This window comes from Meriones unguiculatus, chromosome 12 (assembly GCF_030254825.1).
Source record: "Meriones unguiculatus strain TT.TT164.6M chromosome 12, Bangor_MerUng_6.1, whole genome shotgun sequence".
Taxonomy (NCBI): domain Eukaryota; kingdom Metazoa; phylum Chordata; class Mammalia; order Rodentia; family Muridae; genus Meriones; species Meriones unguiculatus.
The window spans coordinates 26,162,975-26,186,532 of record NC_083360.1 but is presented as its reverse complement, the minus strand read 5'-3'; the positions used below and the strand labels follow the sequence as shown (position 1 = coordinate 26,186,532).

The following is a 23,558-nucleotide window of genomic DNA, read 5'->3' as shown; positions in this document are numbered from 1 at the left end:
CACACAGATGTGTACACATACATGCAAACACATACAGAGACAGTCAAAGCCGTTGGGTAGGCAGATGGAGACATAGAGAATGAGAATGCAAAGGTGTTCACCTTGTGGCTATTTCCAACCAACCTGGTATTTTCTTGGGCTATAGAACTGCCTGCAGGTAAGGGGTTGCCCCACACGAGAATCTTCCCTTCAATGAAGAGAGGTGTGACTTTCAAGTCAGGGTGACTAAGGGCTCTTCGATCAGGTGCAGATGCTTGAAATAAATTTCCCCGGATGAATATATTCTTGGCAAAAACAAAAACCTCTGTCCTTCCTGCATTTCACTGAAGTCTGCTGGGTGCTAAATTATAATGTTCACTGAAAACAAAAGTTTTCACACCCTAAGGGTGGGGTGCCCTAAGATAAATGGAGACCCAAAGGGGCTGACCCCACCCAGGGCTCTGTGCTCTTGGATGCATCTCCTGATCTCTGCACAGGGGAACCAGAGGCCCTGCTGCAGAGCTGTGATCTGGAAGCCAGGAAGCTCAGGCTGTAGGCGCTGGAGTCAAACCTCTCCAAGACTGGAGGTTAACTGGAGAGAAATTAAAGCTACTTGTTTGCAGTGCTGAGCATGAGCTGAGTGATGGCCAATACCAGCTTCACAGCAGCTGCATGTTTTCTTCAAGAGCTCGCTGTGTATTTCAAGATACGTGGAACATCCGTGGAAGAGACACCCCTACTAACCCCACCATCTAGATACAGAGACATGCTCAGATTTGAGCCACTTACTCAAATCCCCTCAGCTGGAGAGTGACAGATGGGATGCATCCTGGGGCTGTCTGGCAGGAGATGCTCTAGCTGTCATGTGGTGACTGCCTGGCACCCTTCCCTGTAAGGTCACTCTTCTGCGACACTGTCACATTTTATCTCTGCTTTCTAATATCGTGGGCAATTCTTCCAACTTAAAGCCTTTTGTTATTTTACAATAATTCTTTTTCTGGAACAATCACTTCCCAAGTTGGGTCTACATGTATTGCACTGAGAAGAAGCTATACTTCTTAGGCAAACAAACATGAAGCATTTGCAAAGGTTGGTCACAAAAGAAGAGCAGAGTCAATCTTCATGGTTCTCCAAGGGAGGTACTCATGAATTACAAACAAAACAAAACATGGTGAATGGCAATAAAAATAAATCAGGGCTACATGGGATTGAAGACATTGCTGTGAGCAGTTTGACTTAACTGCAATCAAAATGACAAATTATTTAGAAAACAGTCTCTTGAGAGCATGGCAAACTAAAAGTTCTAGAAATAATACTGTCAAATCCATCACCCAAAATGTCACAGAAGGAAGACAGTGAAATGTATGCACTAATAGTTAGATCTTTCTTTCAAGAAATCAAATTAGAGGCTGCAAATTGGGAGAAAAAAAATAGATAATCATTGGGGCAGGAGATTGGCTTAGTGATTTAAGCATTTACTGGGTCTTGCAGAGGACCTGAGTTCGGTTCCCAGAACCCATACAGTGATTCACAACCATTAGTTCTAAGAAATCTGATGCCCTCTTCTGGCCTCTGCAGGCACTGCACCCAATGGTGCCCATACATAGATGCTTGCAAGCCCTTATTCATTCACAGAAAGTAAAAAGAAACTTTTAAATATATATGTGGAGAAACATGACAATTGTTTCCAATAGAACTTCCTACAGACTCTCACTGTGTCAAGCAGCAGTGGCAACATCTTGAGATCACAACAGTCATGGCTGTCACCATTAGGAAGTGAGAAGCTGACTGATAGTGAGGAGGAGAAGAGCACTGCTCTGAGGATGCTATCAACAGCCAGCATTTTGAACTAAGCATTTTGAACTAAGCAAAGGACAGCATTTTGAACTAAGCATTTTGAACAGCATTTTGAACTAAGCAAAGGACAGACGCCGTGAGGAAGTGAAAAAAGAGTCCCACATCAGCATAACCAACCTGTCGATCACCAGTTTGAAAACATAATGCAGAAAAGAAATCCCCTCAGAACTGAAACAGAATAGCTTTTAGGAATCTATACACTGTGTATTTTCTTAGTAAAGAACACAGCAGCAGGGCTGGGGATCAGAGAGTGGCAGGCTGGCTTGTGCAAGGCCCCAAACTTTTTTCCAAGAACTGCAACTATAGATAATAATAACAATTAGAAAAGGAAAGAAAGAAAGAAAGAAAGAAAGAAAGAAAGAAAGAAAGAAAGAAAGAAAGAAAGAAAATCAGAAAAGAAAAGAAATCCGGCCCACCTGTCGGTACAACTGAATGATATAAAGGAGACCCTAAATGAGGAGGGAAACACTCTTCTTGGCAGAAAAACAGGAACCAACCTCAACCTTTCCAAACCAATGTATCAGTTCAGTGTAATTTGAATCAAACACTCAACGGCAGTTTTGTTTGAGATGAAAATGGTCCTGAAGGTACCAATGGACAGTGAGCAAAGGAAAGATTCCAGCTTTGACAGTATGGAGGCAGTCACACAATATTTAAACCTTGCAGAGTGGGCTGGATAATGAGGAGCCCACAGGGACACACTGGGCAGTCCAGAAGCAGGAACTCATGTGGACATGCTAACTTGGCACGTGTTTAAGAGCACCTCAAGCTGGGTGGTGGCACGCGCCTTTAATCCCAGCAGTCGGGAGGCAGAGGCAAGAGAATCTCTGAGTTTAAAGTCAGCCTGGTCTACAAAGTGAGTTCCAGGATGCCAGGGCTACACAGAGAAACTCTGTCTCAGAATAAAGAACTTTAAAGAATGCCTCAAACACGGACAGGGGGAAGGTTGTTTAACTTTAGGTGGAGCTTGGGGAAAGTGGAAGAAAGGTGGGAAGAAAAAATTCGAATGGTTTTCATGCCATATTTTAAGTAGCTCAGATGATCTTAGGAGTCAAATACAAAACCAGACACAGCTAGGAAGATGGCGGGTAGATAAAAAGCTTGCCGTGCAAGCATGAGGAGCAGAGTTCCGTGCTGGAACAATGCAGATGTGAGCTGTGGTTGACATCCATGCTTATGGAAACAGTGGCCAACTTGCCTGGCCTGATGCCCTAGCCACAGCACCTGCTTGGGTGTCCTCAGACCTCTCCTCCTGTATTCCTGCTCGCCATCTTCTTCCAGCTTCTTTTCTTTTTATCTTTGCTAGAGCAATACTTCATTAATATGCCTTTCAGCATGTCCCTTGGAAGCATAAAATGTCACAGAAATGTCCTACCTCCACTGATTTTTTTTTTTACAAGTCTGATGAAATTCACAATGCCAGTTTAATTGATCCTGTGCTAGGATTGCTGTCTTTCTTCTGCCACCCTGGTCCAAAAGCAACTCTCACCACTTCCTCCCTCCTTTGCTTTTCAAAGAAAGCACCTGAGTGGAAACATCTCTCTTCATTCTTTACATTTTTAAAAGCTTAGATGTCGCCGTCTTTGAAGGTAAATGAGAAACAGGATTAAAATGAAGAAATAAAATCCTTAAACCTGGAGAAATGCCTGTGGCTCCCGCTCGGCTGGAGCCTCACACAACCCAGGAGGAGATGAAGGAAAAGCTTTTGTCTGATGTCCTTTCCCTCCTCAGAAGCTCAGTCTCCACAGACAGGAAAAATACAACAAACAAATCCAACCCTGTGGTGTTTACTGGGCTACACGCTCATTCTCCTAGCCGGAGTCAATTCAGCCCAGAAAACCCAACTGGTGGGTGGGGAGTATTAGGGCTTGGAGATTAGGTGTTCCTCTGAGAGAAACATGTGTTGAAGGCTTGGCCCCCATTGTAATGTTCCCAGGGGAGGCTTTGGTAAAGTGACTTCAGCATGAGGGCTCTAACCTTATCATTTGATTAACATGGGGTTGGATTCACTGGAACAATGCCTTTGAAGAATGTGTTTCTGTTTCCTTCTGTCTCTCTGTCTCCTTGTGTCTGTCTCTGTCTGTCTCTTACTCCTTCCTTCCCTCTTTCCATCCCTGCTGTGAGGTAAGTATCTTCCTCTGCCCTGCCCACTGTAACAAAAGTCCTCAACAGTGCAGCTAGCTGACCATAGACTAAATTTTGAAACCATGAACCAAAATAAATGTTTGCTCCTTTAAAAACATTTAATAATTTTTCCAGTTCTTTTATCATAGGAAAAAAAAAACTAGCACAGGAAATGACAGCTTGTAGGGACTGTCTTCTCAGCTGGCTCAGGTGAGGTAGTGGGCACAGTTGCTGGACCTTCTGGCCAGAGTCATGCTAATGTGCCCTGCTATTCCAGGGGCAGCATTCCCAGCCTGGGACTAGAGGTGCTGGGTATGTTCTCAAGTCAACTCTGCCTCCCAGTTGCTCTCTAACCTGGGCCCTTCATTGTCACTTTGGATCTTGAAAAGCTGCTGCTGCTCCTCTATGCCTTCTTGTATTACTCACTACTCTACCTGGCCAACAAGTCAGACACCCAGAGCTATCTCTGACTCCTCTCCCAAACTGCGACAGACCATCACCCACTGATGTCCTCACTCCTGTCTTCCCCATGCACTCTTGTTGCTGCCATGCTAAGTCAAGCTCCTAGAAGCTCTCTGTGGACCAGGGCAATCCCTCTGGTCTTGGCTGAGATGCTGAGAAAACCGGACATCCACATGAAATGGAGTTCTAGGTGATCTAATACCCTCTTCTGACTTCCAAGGGCAGCTGCATGCCCCTGGTACACAAACATAAACTTGAAACCACACAAGTAAGCAAAAATTAACAAGTAGTGTAAACCTTTAAAAAGGGCCAAAAGAAAAAAGCATTTAACACCAGTCATCATCAGAAAAAATACAAATCAAAGGCACAATAAAGTATTACCCCTCCACCTTTACAATGGCCATTATCAAAATGACAAGATACAGAAACTGGCAAAGGCCTGAGTGTTGGAAGTTGGTCTGATGCATGTTGCAAGCCCTCAGGATCTGGGTACACCTATCCATGTTGTGTCAATCTACCTGATTGTCTAATTAAATGGCCTGTACCTGAGCAGGGCAGAATGGGGTATGAGTGGCTAAGGCTCCTGGGCATGGAGAGGACAGAGAGAATCACGAGGAATGGATAGGAAGAAAGGAGGAAGAAGGACATCACAATGGGTTAGCATCGAGAAGAAACCACGTGGGCCATAAGAAAGGACTCCAATAATAGCAAAAGGCCCAGATGAAGAATACAAGCAAGTACCATGGATTATGCATGAAAGGTAGACCAGATGAGGAGGATTAAGGTGGATGGCATTGGATGGGGACTGGGAGATGATGGTAAGGTGATTCAGACATCTTAGGTAAAGTATCTGCCTGGCCCAAGGTAAATACGGCAATTATAAATCTAACAGGTGTCTGTGTCTTACTATTTGTGATAGCGGGTTAAATAATACCACCGTGATAATCATAGGGCTAATAATAAACATTATATAGCCCAACCCTCATTTATTTTTTTAATTTACTCCAACACCTGAGCAAAGGACCCTCCCTAGTGGAGGCTGGAATATCATCCCTGGTTTTTCTGCCTCTAAATAAATGCTAGGGTCTCACCTAAACTGTTCTCCCTTCACTTAGTCCCTTCCCTCCCCACCAGTCCCGGCCTGGACAAATCCTAATTATCCTTAAGGCACTCCGTTCACATCACTTGTGCAGAAAACCATCCTTCCCCCAGCAAGGTCAGTGTCCTCCTCCTTCCATCCTCTATCTGCCGCTGGCTACTCACTCCCCTGTGGTTTCCACGATGTGAAGCCTGGTCTGACCACTCCATAGTTGCAGCAGGAGCAGCCAGCCCAACACCTGGCACACGGCAGACAGGGCCCTCTACAGACCCGCAGACACGTCTGGACTGCAGTATGTGACCGTCAGCAAGATGCACTCCCCAGCAGGGAGGAGACACTCAAGAACACGGAAACGGCAGAACAGCAGAGACCAGTGCACAAGGTGCTCCGAGAACACACTTGCCAATGATGTGTTCCCAGAAGTGGTGTTTAAGTGGGACATGGGGATTTGGGACTTTGGGATATATCTGATTCCAAGAAGGATGCTGGGGAAGGAGTGGCCAGCCAAAGTCCACGCAGCCCTGCAGTCTGTAAGTCTCATGAAGATGTGGCTATATCTGACATGCTCATTGCTAGACTCCAGCATCCAATTCAGTGTTTTAACTGAGCTGACTGAAGACTGAGTGAATGAATGAAAGAGGACCTGGGACAACAGAAAGTCTCTGATATTGGCATCCAAAAGGTTTGATGGGCAACAAGGAATTTGGAGTCCTGTAAGGCAGGCACTTTTTCTTAATCCCCAGAGAACAAGTATACTGTCTGTCAGCTTTAATATACAAATAGCAGTACACGCTGAATATGTGCAGCTCCTTTTCATCATGACCTTGTCTGTCCCTCCCGGTCTGCTCTTACCTCCTCATGCTTGCATGGCAAGCTTTTTATCTACCCAGCCATCTCCCTAGCTGTGTCTAGCGTTTTGTATTTGACTCTTAAGATCATTTGAGCTACTTCAGAATATGGCATGAAAACCATTTTCATTTGTTCTTATTGTCACTGACAAATGTTCACTTTGAGAACTTAAAATATCTTTAAACAGAAAGCAAGCGAATTCTTTAATGTGAGACCTCACCCTGGCAGACAGGCTGTTCCGGACACACTCGCGCTAATTACTGAAATTGTCAGGCACAAGACAACTGGAAGGACAGAGTAGGCATTGTTTGTTCTTGTGAAAAGAGGAAAACAGGACTGTGCCCGCCTGTAGTCAGTCCAGACAGTCAGCACAGGGAGGTGAGAGGCAGGTGGCTCTGAGGCGAGCTGGGCAGCTGAGATGTAACAAGTCATGCATAATGACACAAAGATACATTTAAGGGCAGGTAGGATGGCTCCTCTGGCCAACCCAAGAGCCTAGTCCAACTCCATGGTGGAGAGTCATCCTTTGACCTCCACATGTGTGTTCCTGGCACACACACACACACACACACACACACACAGAGAGAGAGAGAGAAAGAGAGAGGATAAAATTAAAATTTTAAAAGGAAATGCATGTTTTAAATGGCTAGAATGCTAAATTCTGTTATGAATGCTTTAACACATGAAATGATCAAAATATTTTAAAACTTTTAAAATGTGGTGCACACTGGTCATTTGGCATCATCTCTTCATAGTGGACAACATGCCCAGTTATTGGGCCCATGAAACCTCTACTGATTAAGATAGGAGCTGTATCCAGAGTTAATGGAGTTATGCAGAGCACAGAAGCCCACAACAATCAGCCCCCTGTTTTTCCTAAGCTCAAGCATCCCCAGAGAAGCCTGTGCTGGGTTCATGGCTCGGAGAAACATACCACCTTTGCCCTTGAGTCCTGCATTGTCTTGCTCTAGCTCTCAGCTCCAGCTTCTACGTTGTAAGCAGGATCTAGGCAGAAGGCAATGGCAGGCTGTGGGTGGCTCACTAGAGCAGCATTACCCATGAGCTAAGAGCTGTTGGCATCAGGCACTGCTTAAGTACTCAGAGCCGTCCTTGGCTAACAAGCTCTGAGCAGAGGCATTCTGTCTTCCTCCTTCCTGCACTCATCCCTTAGGAGGCCAGGAGAGGCCTCTGTATCCCCAGGAAGCATCTGGACCACTCTCCTACCATCACCCTCACCCATCACAGGCAGTAGGTACTTTGGACTCAGTTTCCTTCCAGGTCTTGATCAATGCACTGTTCCCTAACCACAGCCACTGTTGGCTCTGGCCACATGTGCCAGTAACTACGGCCTCCTACGGGGCCTCTGAGCCTGCCTCACCCTCCCCATTCCAGTTTGTTCCCTTTCCATTACCTACTCATAACCCCTCTGACTATGGATTTGACCCCACCATTGCCCTGCTCCTGTTCTTTTAAGTTTGAAGCCTGCTGGGCTCAGTGAGCAGCTCCTTGCCTTCTCCCTCACTGAGCCTCCTTACCCATCTTCCTCACCCAAGTGGCTCATTCCTGCTCCCTCGTGGTGCCAAAGCCTCCCAGTTACTTCAGAGACACTGCTCCATCTAGAGGCCTCTTATGTTTTCTTGTCCTCTCTCTAGGACATCTTCTCTCCCAGGCCTCATCACCACTACCTAAACCTCACTCACCCTTGGGAGTCTCAGGTAAGAGGCCCCACCTTCTGGGAAATCTTCTCTGGGCTCACCCTACCCTGCACTAATCTGAACGAACACGCTTCTTTGCCAAGCCCACCCAGCAAGCATGTTGTTGTGCCGGGATTATAAGCCATTCTTGCTTGTTCCTCACACAGCAAAGCAAACTGGAAGACTGAATGATTATTTAAAAAAAAGAAAGAAAGAAAAAAAAAAAGAAAAACTCAAGAGTGAGGTAGAGTTGGTGAATATCTTGGAAAGATACCCAAAATGTGTAAAATTGAAAGCAGCAAGCTACAGGATCATATATATGGCGTGATCTCATGAAAACCACTGGCAAGGGTATATTCAGGTAGTAAGATGCATGTACGGTTTTTGAAGCAGAGAACAAAGCTTATACAAGTGCAAACTGGGCCGTCAACACTGGGCAGTGGGCAGTTTGCGTTTGTTATGTAGCACTCACGTTCTAAGAAAGTGAAAGGCGCCCTTTCCCTATGAATATGTAAAGCCCTTGAGCCCTCAGGAATCACCATGTCAGAGATGGGATTTCTAAAAGGAAGATTGCTGAGAGCAGCTGCGGAAGCCACCTTACCTTTCCCAGCAGCTCAGGCAGGCCCAGCAGCTGTCCAGAAAACACGCCAATGCAGATGAAGATGGCAGTCACCTGGCCCAGAGAGCCCCGGATCTCCTTGGGCGAGATCTCATTGAGGTACATGGGGAGCGCACTGAGGGCGATGCCTGAGGACAAGACACGGAAGTGAGAGAGGACCCCCGGTTCACACGCAGTCACCTGATGGGCACTTACAGATGCTGCTGTGCCTCCTGCCCGTGACACCAAGGCCGTGAGAGAGCACTCGTTAGCTCACAGCTATGATAACTGCCATGGGGAAGAAGCAGCATGGGTCATGGCCATGAGTGGTGATGGCTCTTTAAATGAGAAATGTCCATTTTAGGCTTGGGTAGTTGAGCATTTATCCACCAGCTGGTGGTGCTGTTTGGGAAGGTTGAGGATGGTGTAGCCTTGCTGGAGGAAGTGCATCACCGGGGCCAGGCTCTGAGATGTCACAGCCTTGTCCTACTTCCAGCTTGTTTTCTATGTTTTGTGCTCCTGATGTGAGCTCTCAGCTTCCTGTGTCTGCTGCCATGCTTGCTGCTTGCTGCCATGCCTCTCCACCATCACAGACTCTTCCCCCACTGGAACCGGAAGTTTATTATATGATACACTCCTTTCCTAACACTCTTGGTCGTGTTTTTTTTTTGTTTGTTTGTTTGTTTGTTTTTGTTTTTGTTTTTGTTTTGTGTGTGTGTGTGTGTGTGTGTGTGTGTGTGTGTGTTTACCACAGCAGTAGAAAGTACCTAATGCTGTGTGGTGTTAACTTCCCTAGCTCACCAGTACAGTGGAGGTAAGAGCAGACAGGAGGGACAGTTGAGGCCACAGCCACTCTGTATTAAAAGCACATTTGTGCTTCGTATTATGAAAAGAAACTGCACATTCTCAGCATGCACACACTGTTATTTTTTCTTAGTTGGCCTTTGGCTTAGAAGGAATGGGAGATGAAGTTGCTTTGTGAATATGTGACCCTCCACTAAGTAGAAGGCGATAATGAGAAGAAAGTGCAAGAGGCCATAGGAGAGAAACACGAACGCCATGAATCTCAGAGACAAGGCTGAGCCCTACCCAGCGGGTCAAGGCTGAACTGCGGATGACTGGCTGCCTTTATTCAAATTCCCTATAAAATATGCTAGATGGAGACAGCCCAGAGAAGGTAGATTATTTGGGGGTGACAATCTATTATTAGATTGTCATCTCTCTGAAAAAGTGTAGTTTAAAGATTTAATTTCTGCATCTGCCCACTGGTGTTTCTAGTTGTGGGCAGCACAAGCCACTGTAGTCTGGATATACACACAGGGGAGCTATCAGCATTATGGAAGTGGAGCACAAATTTAATGTGAACACGTATACATGGATTGGCAGAGTTACTGGCACACATTCAGCTGTTAGTTTATGGTGACTGTGGCAAAGCCGGTGGTAAAGGAGGAGGTAAGCTATCTCGTAAGCCTACGATCAGGCCCCTGGTGCATCCTGGCTTGCCTGGTACCATCTGTCCAGGCTGCTTTGTCACTCACTAAGCATCCCCACTCCTAAGGAGCCTTGTTCAACTTCTGACCCTATTCCCTGGCATCAATCCTTCCTAGTCATGTGAACCTCGGGGCTCAGTGAGCACTCTAGGCCCACTGTGCTCTAGGAGACTGATCTTTGTTCTGCTTGTTTCAAACCCTTTATCCTCAGAGATCCCAAGCTGATGTCTACCTATCCCTCATGTTTCAGTTCAACGTTACCTTCTACAGTAGGAGGTGGAGTTGTGTCTTCCAAAATATGTTCAGTCTATCCTCACTTACCCATGGGTCTGACATTTGGCCATCTTTACCAGTATTATTATGTCTGGATGAGGTGATAAGGGGTTTTAGATGGGCCCAAGCTCAGTGCTGGGATTTTATAGGAAGGCCACTTGAGGGTACACAGACCCAGAAGAAAGAAGATCATGTGCAGATGAAGAGTTAGAGCGGGACAGCATCAAGTCAGCGACCACCATGAAACTATTCTGGGGAGCACCAGAAGTTGGGAAGAAGGGCATGAACATGGCCTCCATGAGAGCCTTGGGAAGGGATCAGTCCTGCTAACTAACATCACGTGCGCATCATGTTTTGAATGTGAAACATCTCCACAGACTCACGTGTTTGAAACTTAATCCCCAGCTAGTGGTGCTGTATGGAAGGCGGTGGAAACTTTAGAAAGCAGAAGATTGCTGAGGTGGCCTTGAAGTTTTATAGACTCGCTCTACTTTCTTTTCATTCTCTGCTTCCTGACAGGGAAGGCAATGAGACCAGCTACATCACACTTCTGCAGCCATGCCTTCCTGCCAGAAAGGTCTATGTCTGCAAACTGTAAGCCGAGCCCTTCTTCCCTTAATAGCCATCTGTCAGGTATTTGGTCAAACAAACGATGTAAGTTATTTGGGCTCCTGGATTCTATGAGAGTATACATGGTAGTGTTTTTTAAGCCACACAGTTTATGGCATTTTGCAACAGTAAATATAGAAAACTAATATACCTCCTCAATGCAACCTTCCTCAACCAGCTCTTCCATCCCCTCCATGTCTTCTCCCTGGCTGGTGTTCCTCATAGCAGTCAGCACTAACTGGAAGTACAGTTTTCCCATGAGGGATACACTGCAAGACCTTCAGTGGATACCTAGAACTGTGTATTGTAACAGACCCTACACAGATGTGGGTTTTCCCTGTATAGGAATGACTATGGGAAATTCAACTGATAAATCAGGCACAGAATGACTAGCAACAACAATAATTTACAAAATAGAAAATAATGATGATGTGTTCTTAAAAACATTACTTTAAATTTGTAATTTATCTCCAGTGAATAATTTCAGAAATGGATACCACGGAGCTGCTGCTGTAGCCAGCTGGCATGGCTTGTGACCTGGGAAACTCCTACTGTGGCTGGACACGGCCCAGGCATAACCTTTCCAGAGCTGCCCGCACTCCCTATGGCGCAGTTCCCTGTCAGCCACAAAATTCCTACTTTGAATTCTGCAATCTATGTGACTTTGTCTCCAACGCTGTATTGAATCATATTTATTTCTGTATAAAAAAAAGCAGTATGTTGATGTTTCTCTGAAACTCCTAGGGAAAAAAAAAGGTGTCCTACATTTCTAATCTGATTCAATCGCTCCATGAGCAATTGAATTAATGGATTTTATTAGTAGATCTTTTACATATTAATAGATCTTTCTACTTCTAAAATGTTCAGGATTAGCTTCATTTTGAAGCAGGGTCTCAAATAGACCAGGCTGGTCTTGATCTCAATATGTAGTGAAGCATGTCAAGGATGACCTTGAACTTATGATCTTCCTGCTCCTACCTCCCATGTGGCATGTGCTACCATACCTGGTTTTCCATGATGCTAAGGACTGAGCTGAGGGGTTGGTGAACGCTAGGCAAGCACTCCGGGCTACTGAGCTGCACCCCCCAGCCGTGGATTTAAATTCTGTCTTATGAGCACACAGCCGACCTAGCCCATTCCCAGTAGTTTTCCTCTCTTCCTGTACAACTTCCTTACCTTAGATGCCCTCGCTCTTTCTCTCCCTGCTCTCAGGGTTTGGTGAGAATAAAGGACATGAAGTCTCCGGGTCCTGGCATCCCTTCAGAAGGCTGTGTTCCAGGAGTCATCGTGTGTTTAAAAAATTCCCCTATTCTTCCTTTTCTTTTGCTTCTTTCCGAACAGCTCACAGGAAAGGGGTCTAAAGGCATTTATTTTGAGTCTGTGGCTGTGAAAGAGTCGCATTCATCTGCGAACATGGATATTCAGAGAGCAACAAGTACAGCGCAAGTCAGCGAGGCAGTCAAAGCCAAGAGGAAAGCAGCTGATAAATATAAAACCCTCTAGAGAGAGCATCGCAGAGGTTTCACTGGAGAGGCTGGTAGGCCGTTCCTAGCTATGCAGCCTTCCTCTGTGTCGGTTCCAATCCTGGATCTACCCTTTACAAGCTTAGAATTAAACATACAGCAGCAGCACTCACGACAAGAATATCCCCCACCATCCCTGGGAGTGGGTGCAGGCAGGCCTGGATCCTGCTAGATGGAGGATTTTACCCACAGGATAATTTCATTCTGCCATCACCCAACCAGGGCAGCCTTGCTATTTGGTTCCTATGAAGCAACAGGAGGAGAATCGGACAGCAAGGAAAGCTTCAGTGCTTGTCCCCACTGCAGACATCCCCAGCTGGATCTCTAACTGCTCTTCCCATCAGCTTTGCTTTGGCCCGAGTGACTGTGACTATGGTATTGTGAAGTGTTTGCACCTGAGGGCTTCTTCCTGCTGCTGTCCTCTGGAGCCCGTGGAATTCTGTGAGAAGAGCCCCTAGATACTCTGTTGGGCGAGGCCTGTCTCTCTATGATTTCTATCTCAAACTAAGCAAGAGAACCCAAACTGACAGAGCTGACAACACTAAGAGAGTACAGAACACAGGCAGGTGGGATGGCTCAGTGGGTAAAGGTGACTGCTACTAAGCCTGATGACCTGAGCGCGATTCCTGGAACCCACGTGGAGGAAAAGAGTCTAATCCTGCAAGCCACCCTCGGACTATCACATACAGACAGTGGCACACAGCTTACCTCCAATATGAGCAAAAGTAATTTTTAAAAGTAAGAATTAAAGCACTTGGAGCTGATTGGTAATACTGAACCTTAGAATCTTTGCTCTACTGAGCAGGTTTAGGGCAAAAGCAGTTTGTTCTGATAGTAACTTAAGTCTGTAATCTCACTCCCTTGGCAGAAACTGGCCATCCCTCTCTGCCTGCTCTGCCACACAGTCTTGCCAGTGTCATATAGGCTGTCCCTCATCGTCCCTATCCCATTCCTGGATCCACCTCACACTCCATATCCAAGTACCCACGGAGTAGCACTGACTCATAATCCAGTCCATGCCCTGCCCCTCTCAGCCCTTTCTGGCTCCCTCTCATTCTCAGCACAAACACTTGGTCCTAACTGTGGGCTGTACCATCGTGCCCTGGTTCCCTTTCAGCCTCAGATCCCACACTTCCCTCCTCACCAAGCTCCAGGCCCCTCGGCCCCTCACTCTTCCTCAGAAATGCCAATCACCTTCTCCCTCAGGACCATATCACTCTCCTCTCCACCGAGAACCCAGTTCCTCGGATTTTTACTCAGCTCTCAATCTCTGTTCACTCTGGTCTCTGCTCACATTTCCCAATACTTCTAACTGGTTTTCCTAAAAGCCTTCTTGCTAGCCCTTTGCCCTGTCTTGTTTTCTTTTTAGAACTTTGCATAATTAGATGCCTTTTGTCCCCAGCATATGGAACACAGGGAACAGCCAGTATTCTAACACTTGGTGAATGAATGGAAGAATGCGCAGACAGATGCCCAGAATCGCTTGATGAGCTTGCAGCTTACCACCTAGAGTACAGACTTTCTAAAGAAGGTGGCAGAGGGAGGCATAGCACACTGTAAGCCATCAGGGGCTTTGGTAGTGACTCAGCTCTATCTACCCAACCTGGTTTTCTCAAGCTGAGTGCTACAGCACTGTGTGTGTGTGGGGGGGGGGGGTATAACACCACGGAATGCCCCACTTTCTGTGGAGTTCTAGAATCTCAGCCTCCCCCAGGACTACCTCAACCCCAATCATCTCTTTCCATCCGGACAAGCCCTGGGAGCATTACTGCCTCCCTCCCCAACTGGGGTGAAACTCACCTCCATCCACGCCCATGATGAACCTTCCCACAATGAGCATCTCAAAGGTTCCTGCGGGGAGTGAGCAGGCCAACAGCAATGCTGCAGAAATTGCAAATCCATTGTTGACCAGCAACATGTACTTCCTGGAAGGAAAAGTGACTTGATGAGGGCAATGCGCTATGAGGCATGTTAGTATCCTGCCCACCCCCAAACAGAGAAGCGAGTTCCTTCAAAAGGTGGGGTGAACATGGGCCAAGGAACTGAGGTCATGGGCCTACCCCACACTCCCTCGCTTGGCTGTGGGGCCTTGAGCCTGGCATCCACTGTCTCCAGGTTCACAATGGGGTAGATAAGGGGCACTGCTTGTGGTAGGATTTGATTTCATCAATTCTGGGTTTTATTGAGCTTTTTTCTTCTTTCGAGACTGGGTTTCTCTATGTAGCCTTGGCTATCCTAAACTCACTTTGTAGACCAGGCTAGCCTCAAACTCACAGAAACCACCAGCCTTTGCCTCCCAGAGTTCTGGGATTACAGGAGTACACCACTATGCCCAGCTCTTTATTTAATAACATTTTTATAGACAAGTTATAATGCAGGAGCTAGCATTTGAGCAGAAAGCCAGAAACCACTAGTGGACAAATATTAGCTTATGGAGTCAGATAAACCATGTTAGAAGAACGATTTGTGTAAAGACTCTTTGAAAAGGGGATGCTCATTCCTGAAGAGCTAGCTCAGAGCAGTACTGCCCACTCGTACTGCCTCTCTGATGGGTACTTCCTCTGTTTCTGGGGGTTGGACAAAAGCTGGAACCAGTAGCCAAAGAAACTGAGGCAAACAAAAACGGCCAGGAAGCATGATGCCCGGATAACAGCTGGACAGCCAGCATGGCATCCTATTGTTCTAGCTGGCAGCCTTTACCCTCCGTTTCTCTTTCCTTCTTCCCTGCCTCCCTTACTTTCTCCCTGTCACACAATAAAACAGTCATATTTCCTAATACTTGACAGGCACCTTGGATTTAATGAACTACAGTTTTAGATGTAATACTGGATTGGAACCATCAAGCAGAGCCAGACAGGTTCCCCTGGCAATCGTTGCTTTTACTGCTCTGTGTCAGGACCGCTGTCTGGCTCAGTAATGTGTCCCTGGGCCCTCACAGTTGAGATTCATGCCTCTCTTGGGGGGCTGGGTTCCTGCATTGGCTCTGTCTTTGAGGAGTTAGGAGGCCGTGTTTTCTTTTCCTCACTTGCAGAACCAACCCAGCAGCTTCCATTCATTCAGGGCCTCACTGTGTGACGGGGCCTAGTCTAAGCGCCAGGCATGACCAGCCCTCTTAGAATGTAGAGCTGTCTTTCTTCTGAGGCAAGTGCTCCTACGTGCTTATGTCATACAAAGTTAACCAGAACTGCTGTTGGCAATAAAATGGTGTTGGGCTAAATAATGTTTATTATTTGCCTTATAATTATTATGGCAGTATTATCTAACCTGCTCTCACAATCAGTAAGACACAGACACCTCTTAGATCTTAAAATTGCCTTATAACACTTTGGGCTGGGCAGATATTTCTACCTACACTATCTCAATAGCCTCCCAGTCTAAATCCCATGCCAACTGCCTTAGCCATCCTATCTGGGCTGCCTTCTATCCATAATCCTATAAATACTTGCTTACATTTTTCATCTTGCTGTTTTTTATGCCATTCTTTGAGTCCTTTCTCCTGGCCCACGTGGTTCATCCCCCACACTAACCCATCTGGTGTCCTCCTTCTTCCTCTCTTCCTATCTGTCCTGACTTCTTCCCATGATTCCCCTGTCCTCAAAGCCTGGGGATCTTAGCCTCCCCTCCCTCCTTTCTCCCTGCCCAGGTACAGGGCCATTTTTATTAATCAGGAGTAATGTCTTAGGCAGGTTTATAAAACAAGGATGGGGCAGCAACCAAATCTTGAGAGCTAGTAATGAGCATCAAAATACAGGCATCAGACCAACCCCCAACACAGGACCCTGACATGTTAGAAACCTGCTTTGCGTCATGAGGTTAGGCAGTCAAAGAGTTTGGGAAGCAGCCTCTCTCCCCACTTCCACCTGTCCCCTCCCTCCCCCAAAAAAGACACTGAGTGAATTAAGAGACACTAAGTTGTTTTGTAAAATTATGAGAAGTGAGGGCCTTTCAAGGGATACTCAATATTCCCTTTAACATTTGAGACTTCTCGAGCTGCCAGGTGCAGTGGCACACGCCTGTAGTCCCAGCACTCAGGGAGGCAGAGGCAGGAGGATCTCTGTGAGCTCAAGGCCAGCCTGGTCTACAAAGCGAGTCCAGGACAGCCAAGGCTACACAGAGAAACCTTGTCTCAAAAAAAAAAAAGTATTGAGCTCTCGGACAGCTGCCTGTGCTTTCTGCTTCATGTCAGCATTGCAGCTAAGTTTCCTCCCTGACTGCATTTTCCTGGACAATCTCACAGCTGCTGGCTTTTGCAGCCATTGCAATGGTACCAACATATTCACAATAGCATCCTATAGCAACCGATGGTTAAAACAGCAAACTAAGTTCTAGCCTGTTTACATTGTGCTGTTTACATTGTGCCGGCATTAAATCAGGGGTAGCTTTCTGTACTCTGAAGTGGGAAGAGCTCCGAGAGAGAAATAAAAAGGCCAAAGTGCAGAATGTGGTGTAAACTAATTTGGTGATTTGTGTGGAAAAGAAGTGTGTCTATGTTCGTGGATGAGTGTGTGCGTAAGTATGTATGTGTATGTATATTCATGTCTTTGTGTGCACCTGGTGTGTGTGTGTATGTGTGTGTGTGCTCCTGCTAGGCACCAACCTTAAGAAGACACTCAAACTTGTAGGACTGGGTGTCTCCAGAGAGGACTGAGGGACTGGGAGGCAAAAATGAAAAGAGAACCCTAAACTTTGTGTCCAGTAGGCCCTTTAGAAAGCAAAGCCACATGGATGTGCTAATGAGCCAAAAATGATGTGATTTTATTTTTTAAAACTTAACTTACGCAGACTGTATGATGGAAATACAGTTATGTCAGTGATAAACCAAGATGGCTAGACATGATTACAGTGTGTATGGTGTAAATGGTGTGGACGCCCTAGATGAAGGGACAATTTGTGTCCCAGGACAGAGCAGGATGGCATGGAATTCATCTCTCTATTCAGAACAGCAATTATTCCAACATTTATCAACTGTTTGCTTCTGGATTTTTTCCATTTATATTTCATAATACAGCTTACTTCAGATGCCTGGAATCAAGGAATGTGAAATCCCAGATAATAGAGACTATTATGCATAACCAAGACAGTGTCTATCATTTGCCTGTTTCCTTTCCATCCCTTTCCCCTTTCTCTGCCATTGGTATGAAAGGCCTCCCAAGGGAGGTGGAGAAGGCCAGTCACAGGGTTCCCCATCACACTCCCACTGCTCCCATTACTGAGTGAGCATCTCCTCTACGGAACCAGCTGTGGTCCCAGCACTTGCCTTGCAGTGTGTGGTGCTGACCTTTGGATTACAGTAAGGCTGCCTCTCCATTTTGACTTTCCAATCCAGAGAAGGGAGATGCTTGACTGTAAAAATGGGAGGGGGGGATATTTCTTGCAAGCACAATTTTCTCCTTGTATTAATTCATGGTCTCTGTCTTATCCTTTAAGGCCTCACAGGCCCAAGCCTATTAATAGAGTCTTATCAGAGAGGCTTGTCAGAGGCGATGGTTCTCAGATCTGGCAAAGACAGTGTGCCCTCACTCTATGGACAGAGGAATAATGAGCCTGATTAGCAATCAACCCTCAGCTCACTTGCAGATACCACCTCCTCCTCCATGACATCACTACCATTAAAGTGGATGTTTGGAGCTGGAGGATGTGAGAGAGCAAGCCATCAAGTAACTTCTGTGAGTGCCTCTCAAGCTGGGCTGCTCCTCAAATTCACCAATAGTGCTTACACACAGTCACCTGACATGTAATGTCAATGATAGACGCTCGGGAATTTGTGATTAGCTGATGACTTTGTAGGTGACAAGCAGAGGGCTGAACCATGAACTAAGTGTCTCGGGTGCCCCCTGCTGACAACCCCTTCAAGCCACAGTCACTCATACAGAAGTCACTCATGCAGAAACCTCGCCAAGCCCCTAACTGCAAACACGGAGCTTCACTGTGGAGCAGGCAGTCTTAAACACTATGTATTCACTGTATAAGATACCTTATGAGTTAGATAATGTTTTTAAAATGTGTGGGTATTTTATTTGTGTGTATGTCTGTGTACTTCATGTATGCCTAGTGCCCACATAGGCCAGAAGAGGTAATCAGATCCCCTGGAACTGGAGTTACATTCAGCTGTGAGCCACAATGTGGGTGATGGGACTTGGACCTAGGTTCTCTGGAAGAGAAGGGAATGATCTTAACTACTGAGACCTTCCACTACCTTCAAGGTGGATAGTCTTGAGGAAACAGACTTGCAAGTATCTTAGTCAAGGCCACACTACTGCATGCTGATCTAGAACACCAGTGACCATCTTGCCTGCAAGGTAACTACCATATTCACTCATAGTCATTTATTCATTCAGCAAATATTCACAACGCAGGACTGGGTTCTAAGCACCAGTCTACATTCTGGTTTATGGGACAAACACAGTGACATCCTTATTCTTAAGTCTTCTCAATAAGCAACACAAGACATGTGGCATGCCAGTGATGACCAATGCTAAGACACACGAAGCACAGAAGGGGCTATAATTTTACAGAGTGACCAAGAGGCTGTGACTGGGAAGGTGGCGTGTGAGCAAAGGTGTGAAGGAGGTATGGACAGCTAGCCAGGCAGAGCACTCCAGGTAGAAAGAAATAAACATCCAAACAGCATCACTGAGTTCAGTGTGGCTGAAGAAGTGGAGGACCAGGGAGGAGGTAGCAGGCAGGTGGAGGAGAGTGATGGAGCAGCTCCTGAGGGGTGTTCTAGGCCAGCAGGAGGTGTGGGGTTTCTACCCCTGGAAAGGGGGGTAGCCACAGAAGACAAAGAGAGGACGGACTTGGCCAGACTTCTAACAAGACAGCTCAGTCTTCTTAGCTATTCACGGCCAGGAGGGGGCGGGATCCAGTGTGAACAAATGCTGCTGTCACTGTGGACCAGGCTGGGAGCTAGGCAGGTTGTGAGATCCCAGCATAGTTTGAGGTCAGACCTGCTCCGATTCACTGTTGGACAGACAGAGGTGAGGCGTGAGGGAGAAGCCAAGATGTCTTCTGAGGTTCTAGCCTAAACCTTTGCCCAGTGGTGTCTTCAATGCTTTGCAGGAAATGTTAGTCAATTCTGAGTCAGACAGGAAGCATTTGCAAACAGGGATGCACCCCGTCTAGCAACTTTATCATATCAAATTCTCCTTCCCAAAATAACCCCAGCCTGTCAGCCTCCCAGGGAAAAAGGAAACCTTATTTGCAAATAATTCTCCAAGCTGACTCCCTGGGGCTCAGAGGCAGACTTTAATTCATCGTGTTTCCATTTTCTCCCAAGGATGAACATAGCAACACAAACAAGGGACATCAATTTTTGAGAGTAGAGTCCAAGATCCCCCGCAACTCCACCCACGGTGCCTGATTCACTGCTGGGAGCTTCTCCAATAGCGTTTGGTCTACCCTGTGTGACCCAGCTCTTGGGCAGAGAGGAAAATGGATAGGGTGGTAGAGAAAGGAGAAAGGCTCAGGGTGAGAGTTGGATTGGATACAGGAAGGTCAGGGGAAGCCTGGGAGCTGCCTTCTACTGACTCATTCTTTACAGGATCAGGATTGGGGGTGGGAGACAGGGGACTACTATTTTGACTTGCATTTGCAAAGCGCTCGTCAGCCAGCCCTAGTGAGTGGAGAAGCTGTATGTGTGCCACTTGCCTCCACATGCCACCCAGCAACTCTTAAACCATCCCAGGCCTGAATGCCAAGATGGTACCTTACTCCACATCAGTCATGTTCTCCACCTTTTCTTGCTTCCCTGGCTGGAATTCTTCTGTTCTTCACTTCCTTCCACGTGCTTGGTAGAGCTCAGTGGTTAAAGGGTACCCTATCAAACACGTGCTCCTGCCATGCTCAGCGTGGCTGAACGTGTTGAAGATTTCATCAGAACTTGAGAGATCAACCTCCGTCACTTTCCACTGAACTTGAATCTGATTGCTTCGGCTGGGCTGGCAATGAGTTCTGGAGATCTGTGTCTCTCCCCTGACTCCTAGGCTAGGGTTACAGGAGGCAGCCACCACTCCCAGCTTTTTCTGTGGATTCTGGGAGCGGGGGGCGGGGGGATCTTAGGTTCTCGTGGCTGTATGGCAGGCACTTTACCAACTGAGCCATCTCCCCAGCCCAGCACTGTTCATGTTTAAGGTGATTATTAAGGGAGAGATCACAATGCTGGCCTATGCTGACCCTCCATGGAAGAGATTGACAGGAGGAAAGCAGAACTGAGAGATGGAGGAAAGAGAAAGATCAGTTGGATTTCCTTATGACATATGACATTTTCTGAGCTGGCTGGTCCAGTGTAAGTTATGTGTGCCAACAAATTCCCTTGGGGGCTTAAGCCAACTTGATTTGGGCTCCATGACAGGCAATCAAAAACCTTCCTGTGTGGCATGAGATGCCATGTAAGTGTGTGCAAATTACATCATGTCCAGCCCTCATAGCTCTCCCTCGGGTCAGTCCTGCTTATCTGTGCTTCCCAGACTTCCACCTTGGGGGGCCAGACCAGCTGCCTCTTGCTGTCACTCATTCTCAGTACTTACAGGGACCATGGGAGCCTGCAGAGGAACTCAGATTATCTCTCTGCCCCGGCGGCAGCCCTGGGCCTTAGGAGTGGTGCTTTTCTGGTTCACAAGCCCAAGTGTGCTCATATTAGTGTCCCATCCTTATCCTGAAAGCCATTCAGACATGTGTGCTGCACTGATAAATGTGGTTACACAGGTTGTCTGAGATCTGATCCAGGACCTGGTTTTAAAGCCCAGGTGGGCTTACTTAATTTGTTTCTTGTTTTTATCTTTTTCCAGAGGTAATAAGTAGGTTCAATGATATGTGCAATGAGGACAAGTCTAGCATAGTTTAAAACACACACACACATACACAGAGAGAGAGAGAGAGAGAGACAGACAGACAGACAGACAGACAGACAGAGAGAAGGAGAAGTAAAATGCTGCTCTATTGAGCACTAGTAACCCACATGCGGAAGAGCCCATGTGGTAATGGTGCTCAGGTATCACATGGCTATGGGAACCATGGTGGCTGACTTCTGCCTTCTCAGGATGAGCATTTTATAACCAGCATCTATTTTGATCTAGGTGGTAGCACCCACACATGCCATTACTTTAATTTCACACTCATGTGAACCAGGTGGGGCTGGAGAGTTCATGTAACTCCCAGACAGCTCATGAGCCACCACCATCAAAGCCCAGCACGGAAGCCGAGCCTATGCCATGTCTGTAAACTGAACACATACCATCCTGCGTCGGGAGCGAAAGAGGGGTCTGTGGCTACAGCGCAGGACAGATAGCTCCAAACAAAGGGCTGTGGTTCCACCACAATTCTCTATGGTGCCCCAGTTGAAGACTGCTTCAGAAGAGGAGGAAACTGTATCCTGGGGCCTGCCTGAGGAGATGTGGCCCATCTCCAGAGACTGCTCCTGGCTATTCAAGCTTCCCCGTCTTCATCGCTCTCTGAACACAGACGTTTTAGTGGCCCAGCCACAGCTCCTACCCACCCCCAGAGACTACTGGGGCTACCAGTAGCCAGTCCTGCACCCACTGCTGGAGTCCCAACTTGAGCAGAGACCCATGCCCGCTGCACTTCTCTCCCAGTCCCACGCTGACTGGAGCACCCTCTGGAGGCACACCCAGGATGCTGCCGCTGTCCTCGGCACCTCACAACGATCTGGGCTTCCTCTTCCTTCCTGACGATCCCAGGAGGAATTTCAGATAACTCCGTATTTAGTCACAGTTTCAGACTAGCCCTGTTCTTTGCCGTGTAGGTGAGCCATCGAAGCCTCACAGCCCATCAGGCTCACTGCTTGTAGAGCAGGGCCGACAGTGGTGGATTTCTGAGGTAGCTGACTTGTGATGATACATGGAGCACTATCCTCCAGAAGAAAGCAGCTTCTCTTCCACTTTGCTCCTTATCCTCCCAGTAGCTATTGAAGTTGAACTTCGATTTAGCCCTGATGCCCAGAATGAGGAAAAGAGGAGCTGACCATGGCTGGAGGCTTAGTGAGCAGAGCTCTCTCTCTTTCTCTCATCTGGCCTTAGCAGTGTAACTCCCACAGTGATGCTCCTGCTGGGTTCAGATGAGGATTCCTCGATTGCTCAGAAGTTCAAGGTGTTTAAGATGTTTCCAAACACATTTCCCCCATTGCCTTACAGCCGCGAGGCCGCTGAAGGTCGTAAAGCTACTGTCAATCATCTCAGGCTACATGTGAGAAAAGCATGGGTTAGGAGATGAGGTGGTAAAGTCCTGAGGTTCATAACTGGTGACTGGGAGCATGTAGCCCCCAATCCCAGAGCACCTTCCTCCATTCCACTGCTTGGGTACAGAGCCTCCTTAAATGCCAGTGCAATGGAAGTTTTATTTTCTTTTAAAACTCGGTTGTGTTATGTAAATATGTTTGTGTTTTAATCCCAAGCGTGGGATTTTAGTTTGGCCTTTAGTTTTTCCACAGCTGATAATTGTCTTGTGGAGGGCTGAATCATTGCCAGCCTTCCTCACGCAGCGTGGAGAGGGGCATGATCTACGGCTCTGAGGATATAAATATGAGAGCCCAGAAAGACAAGGTGTGGATCACAGTGGTGGGGTGTGGCATGTGGCCGTTTGGGGAGACCAGAGATAAATGGTGTGGTAGTTTGCAGACAGATGGAGAGAAACACTTCAGGGCGCAGTGGCTTGGAGGAGACTGCTGGCTGTGTTTGCTGTTGATGGAGACTGGCATAGCCCTGAAATAACCCATTGACCCTAAACAACCAGGAGAAATAAAGAGGTCTGCTCCCCCTCTCTGCACTAACCTTCTCTCTCCTACCTAGGGCTAAAAGGTTGGTGGAAGGGAGGTGGAGGTGTTAAAAACCCCAAATAAAGTAGAGTTTTAAAAACGAGTGCAACAGACCAACCTTGGGCAGGAGGGCACCGCCAGGTGCAAGGTCGGTGGGAAACACAGTCCACAGAGCCTTGGGGCAGGGACCACTGTGCCTAACTGGGATAGGCAGGAGGGCTGTGGACAGGTCT

At 47.0% G+C, this 23,558-nt stretch overlaps 1 protein-coding gene across 7 annotated transcripts in view; it reads right to left on the bottom strand.

Moving 5' to 3' along the window:
* Nucleotides 1-23,558, bottom strand: part of Slc2a9 (solute carrier family 2 member 9) — a 147,248-nt gene that overhangs the window by 83,754 nt on the left and 39,936 nt on the right. For all 7 annotated transcript variants that reach the window (XM_060365398.1, XM_060365395.1, XM_060365400.1 and 4 more), the window contains 2 exons: nt 14,358-14,482; nt 8,666-8,811 (listed from right to left, as the gene is read on the bottom strand). In XM_060365398.1, the coding sequence (XP_060221381.1) occupies nt 8,666-8,811; nt 14,358-14,482 (271 nt within the window). The remainder of the gene's footprint in view (nt 1-8,665; nt 8,812-14,357; nt 14,483-23,558) is intronic.